At 42.0% G+C, this 5,351-nt stretch overlaps 1 protein-coding gene across 1 annotated transcript; it reads left to right on the forward strand.

Moving 5' to 3' along the window:
- The first annotated feature begins 1,381 nt into the window (after positions 1 to 1,381).
- LOC134318628 (uncharacterized) lies at positions 1,382 to 3,762 on the forward strand. The gene is made up of 3 exons (XM_062999618.1): positions 1,382 to 2,675; positions 2,815 to 2,941; positions 3,209 to 3,762. The coding sequence occupies exon 1, from the start codon at positions 1,405 to 1,407 to the stop codon at positions 2,038 to 2,040; it is 636 nt and encodes a 211-aa protein (XP_062855688.1). The 5' UTR covers positions 1,382 to 1,404; the 3' UTR covers positions 2,041 to 2,675; positions 2,815 to 2,941; positions 3,209 to 3,762.
- The last annotated feature ends 1,589 nt before the right edge of the window (positions 3,763 to 5,351 follow it).

The raw sequence follows: 5,351 nt of genomic DNA on the forward strand, positions 1-5,351 counted from the left end.
TCTTCATCACGGCACCTGTTAGTGGGGGGGATATATTAGGCAGCAAGTGAATATTTTATCCTCAAAGTTAATGTTAGAAGCAGGAAAAATGGGTGAGCGTGAGGATCTGAGTGAGTTTGATGAGGGCCAAATTGTGATGGCTAGACGACTGGGTCAGAGCATCTCCAAAACTGCAGCTCTTGTGGGGTCAGTATCTATCAAAAGTGGCTGATAGAAAGGTGTCAGAATACACAGAGCATCACAGAAAGACCAACACAATATTAGTGGTCATAATGTTATGCCTGATGGGTGTATATGAATACATCTCATTGTTCATTTCCACATTCTTCTGATTAGATTTTCTCTTGATTTACAGCTGAATGTGGAAACTGTGGTGCACTATCAGATACACTTGAGGTTTACCAGACGATTTCAGTACCAGCTGAGGTTCAGAGAAACGACATTCACCTGCATAATAGTCATAAATATCTGTTAAATGTACAAGTATATATAAGTAAATATAAATGTTTTTATTCATTCCTGTGTTTAGGGGGTCGAGTCGCTTACAGAAGGTCTGGAAATGTACACAAATAAACCCCTGAAGTTCGATGAAGATGCAGAATTCACATGTCAGAAGTAGGTTTAACCACAGTAAAAATAAAAACACATTTATTCTACTGAAATACTCGAAAGTTTTTCATTTCTATTCATGTTCACAGGTGCAGGAAGATCCAGCCTGGAATCAATTATGTTTCATTTGGTCAAAACTCAAAGGTGCTGGTTTTCAAACTGAATCCGGATAATTGCAACAAGGTAAAACTGTCAGAGCTACAACAAACTCTATATTATTATTATATTATATTATTATTAACTACTTTTAAATCTGAAATTGAAAGCATTTATTATATGAGAGCTCTGCTCTTTACACAGCATGTGGACTATCCTGAGAAGCTGGACATGAGGCCGTTCATGTGTCAGCGCAGCAGAAAGCCAGAAAAATATGAGCTTTATGGTATCGTGGCTCGTTCTGCTCATGGCCAACAACACTGTTATAGCTACGTCAAAGTAAACTAGCCTACGCAATCACAGATCATTTCTACTGGAGAAAACACTTCTAGCAATGAGCTTCAATAAAAATCATCTGTATCTGTTGTAGGCCTGCAATGGACGGTGGTACGAATTAAACGACACATCGGTCACTGTCAAAGATAAAAGTTCAGCGCTGAACCAGCTGATATACATGCTGTTCTATATCAGGTGAGTCTCTATAAAAGTAACTCTGTACACTGTAGATTTATCCTGAGAATCATTCATTCATTTATTTGTTTTGTGGTTCGTAGCACCAGCAGCAAATTTGATATCAAACCACAAAAGAGCAGAAAACGCAAGCTGCAGCATGAAGGTGACGGGATTCCAACCAAAAGGATGAAGCTGGAACAGCCAGACAGCAAACCAACATCTTCAGCTCACTCATCCGTCCTGGAGGGCAAGAAGCGCAAGCGACTGGATGAGGGTGATGAGAATCCAGCTCCACCCCAGCCCTCTGTCCAGGGAAGCAAAAGGCAACGACGATTGGATGAGGGTGATGAGAATCCAGCTAAAAGAATAAAGCTGGAAAGGACAAAGAGCGACCCAACATCTCCACCCCAGCTCTCTGTTCAAGAAAGCAAAGAGCAAAGGCAACTAGATGAGGGTAATGAGAATCCATCTGAAGGAATAAAGCTGGAAAGGACAGAGAGGAACCAAACATCTACACCCCAGCTCTCTGTCCTGGACTGCAAGAAGCACAAGCGACTAGATGAAGGTGATGAGAATCCAGCTAAGAGGATGAAGCTGGAAAATCCACAGAGGAACCCAACATCTCCACCCCAGCTCTCTGTCCAGGAGGGCAAGAAGCGCAAGCGACTAGATGAGGGTGATGAGAATCCAGCTAAGAGGATGAAGCTGGAAAATCCACAGAGGAACCCAACATCTCCACCCCAGCTCTCTGTCCAGGAGGGCAAGAAGCGCAAGCGACTAGATGAGGGTGATGAGAATCCAGCTAAGAGGATGAAGCTGTAAATGACAGAGAGGAACCAAACATCTCCACCGCAGCTCTCTGTCCAGGAGGGCAAGAAGCGCAAGCGACTAGATGAGGATGATGAGAATCCAGCTAAGAGGATGAAGCTGGAAAGGACAGAGAGGAACCCAACATCTCCACCCCAGCTCTCTGTCCAGGAAAGCAAAAGGTGACAATGATTGGATGAGGGTGATGAGAATCCAGCTAAGAGGATGAAGCTGGAAAATCCACAGAGGAACCAAACATCTCCACCCCAGCTCTCTGTCCAGGAGGGCAAGAAGCGCAAGCGACTAGATGAGGATGATGAGAATCCAGCTAAGGGGATGAAGCTGGAAGGGACAGAGAGGAACCAAACATCTCCACCCCAGCTCTCTGTCCAGGAAAGCAAAAGGTGACAATGATTGGATGAGGGTGATGAGAATCCAGCTAAGTAAATGAAGCTAGAAAGGACAGACAGCTCCACTTCAGACTTAAGACCAAGAAAGCAAAAAGCAAAGGTGACTAGATGATGGTGATGAGATTCCAGCTAAGAGGATGAAGCTGGAAAAGACAGAGATGAACCCAACATCTCCACTCCAGACTTAAGGCCAGGAAAACAGAAAGCACAAGCTGCTGATTGAGGCTGGTGAGATGTAAGGTAAGTGAATGAAGCTGGGATGAACAGACAGGTACATGTTATCTGTCTAACAAAGAGTTCTTCACTAGCTCAAGTTAGACAGAATAATAAAAACTTCTCATTGGTCAGTGAGAAACTGAACGTGTTAAACTGTCCTTAGAAGCCGAGTGAACATGAACATGAACCACTAAGCTGGAGGAATGAACAAGGTACCTCGATTCACCCAACATCAACGAGTCTTCCAGCCAGATGAGCTTCACCTGAGCCGATCTTAATTATTCATCAAGGTACGGAGCTGAAATCTGAATTAAACTTTAATTGTTAATAGTTGGGAACGTATTTAAATAAAGGTCAAAGTGGAATCAAAGATCACTACTTATAAAATAATATCAGTCCAAGATCTAATATTTTTAGAAATGATTCCTTTAGGACTTAGATTTAAGATTTACACTGATCAGCCATAACATTATAACCACCCAGTACTTCAATAATTCATCATAACATCATTAACATGTTGAGTGACTCTCTGTTCTCTCTTTCTTTGCTTCACACAGGTTATACAGGAAGATCTTCCGGTGCAGTAAGTGATAAACATTTGTGTTGTTTTTCACCACCTGAGGTAAGATTTACCCTGCTCATATTTCACACAGTTCTGCAGAGGCTCATCGAACGTAAAAACTCATTACTGTTCAGTTCATATTTAAAGCTAATCTTGCATTTGTATTTTTATCATCCAGACCTACAAAAGATCTACCGAGTAGGAAAATCATCTACAGCCGTGACCGGAGCAGGATCATGTTTGTTAATGAAGAGATGTGTGTGTGTGTGTGTGTGATAAATCTGTGTTTATTATTGCAGACAGTTTCTTCATGAGGACGAGGTAAACACGCCGTTAGTGTAAATACAAGTAGCATGTAGATTAAACCAGCAGCGCGTTCCTACATGGTGTGAACAGCATTAGATCCCAGGCTGAGATACCTACAAGACTTACAGAGGACGTCCTGCTTCATTTAATCCAAATGCTTTAAATAGAAATATATGTTAAGATACCGAGAGTTTTTACTGTAATACAGACACAATTTAATGTAGTTTTCTGTTTCTGAAGATAAATAAAGATTTATATGAACTCTAAAGAAAGTGAACTGGTTTAGTTTGGAATGATTTTCTTTGTACCTTGGTTTCTTAACTTTTCTTAACTTAAATTTTTGAAGATAAAGATCTGGAAGTGTATACATCATCAGTACTGGGCTATATAAAAACCTGTGTGGTTAATGTTACTGTTGATAATCGCATCCGGGTGCATTCCAATCAGAAGCCCTGGATGAACAAAGATATAAGAACACTCTTAAAAGCTCGAAATGCTGCTTTTAAATACAGGGATAAAAGGGCCATGCTCAAAAAGCCATAAAAATGGACTATTAAAAGAAATTGGAGGATCACTTATCCTTATTAACACAATAATCAACATCTTGCTAACTACAAACCTGGCAATATTAGACCCACCAATGTAAATGCTGAGCTGAAGAACTTAATTGCTTCTTTGCCGGCTTTGAGGTGCCATCAACAGAAGAGAAGGAGAAATTAAAATCTTCCTCCCTCTACACCAGCAACCACTCGCTCATGATACGGGAGAGTGAGGTGAGGATGTTCTTAGGTCACTCAACCCTAGAAAAGCAGCGGGACCCGACGGCGTGACGGGAAGATTACTGAGAGAGTGTGCAAATGAGCTAGCGGCAGTATTCACCAAAATCTTCAACCTGTCCCGGTCCAGTGCCACCATTCCATTCTGCCTGAAAGCCACAACAGTTATTCCTCTGCCAAAGAAATCAGCGACCAACAGCTTCAACGACTTCAGACCAGTGGCTCTAACCCCGATCATTACGAAATGCTTCGAGAAAATAGTCAAACGACACATTAAGTATAATCTCTCAATCACCTTGGATCCATACCAGTTTGCTTATAGGTCAAACAGGTCAAATAGATCTACAGAGGATGCCATCACCATGGCCCTACATACTGCACTTGTCCATCTGGAACAAAAAGACAGTTATGTGAGAACGCTCTTTGTGGACTATAGCTCAGCTTTTAACACAGTCATTCCAGACAAACTGTCTGAATTAGGGCTACCTCAACAAATATGCAGCTGGATCAGAGACTTTCTAACCAGTCGTCCCCGAAAGGTTAGATTAGGCCCCTACACATCCTCCTCTATCACACTCAGCATTGGCATGCCACAGGGCTGTGTATTAAGTCCGCTTTTTTATTCTCTATATACTAAGGATGTGTTCAACAGAAAACACAGAGCCAGAGACCTACCCATTCTGGTTCCGGGACAGAAAGTGTGGATAAGGACATCTCATACCAAGGGGACTGTTCAAGGTTCTTCTGGGATGCCACGTTCCTACTATGTTCACACTGATCTGGGCACTGTAAGAAGGAACAGAGCACAGCTGGTTTCTTGTCCAACACCAGTCCAGCAGAGCCAGGAGGGGAGGAGGACAAGGTCAGGGAGAATTTCCCGTCCTCCACAGAGAATGAACTTATGAGAAATTTAAGATAGATTGTTGTTAAGATAGTAGTAGTTGTTAGACACAAAGAATTGATAGAAGCAAAGAACAGCTGTATGATAGTTCCAGGTTGGAGATGCTTATGGGCAATAATAAAAGAGAGGTTAATAGCTGAAAGAGGGGGATCTAG

This window comes from Trichomycterus rosablanca, chromosome 1 (genome assembly GCF_030014385.1).
Source record: "Trichomycterus rosablanca isolate fTriRos1 chromosome 1, fTriRos1.hap1, whole genome shotgun sequence".
Lineage (NCBI taxonomy): Eukaryota > Metazoa > Chordata > Actinopteri > Siluriformes > Trichomycteridae > Trichomycterus > Trichomycterus rosablanca.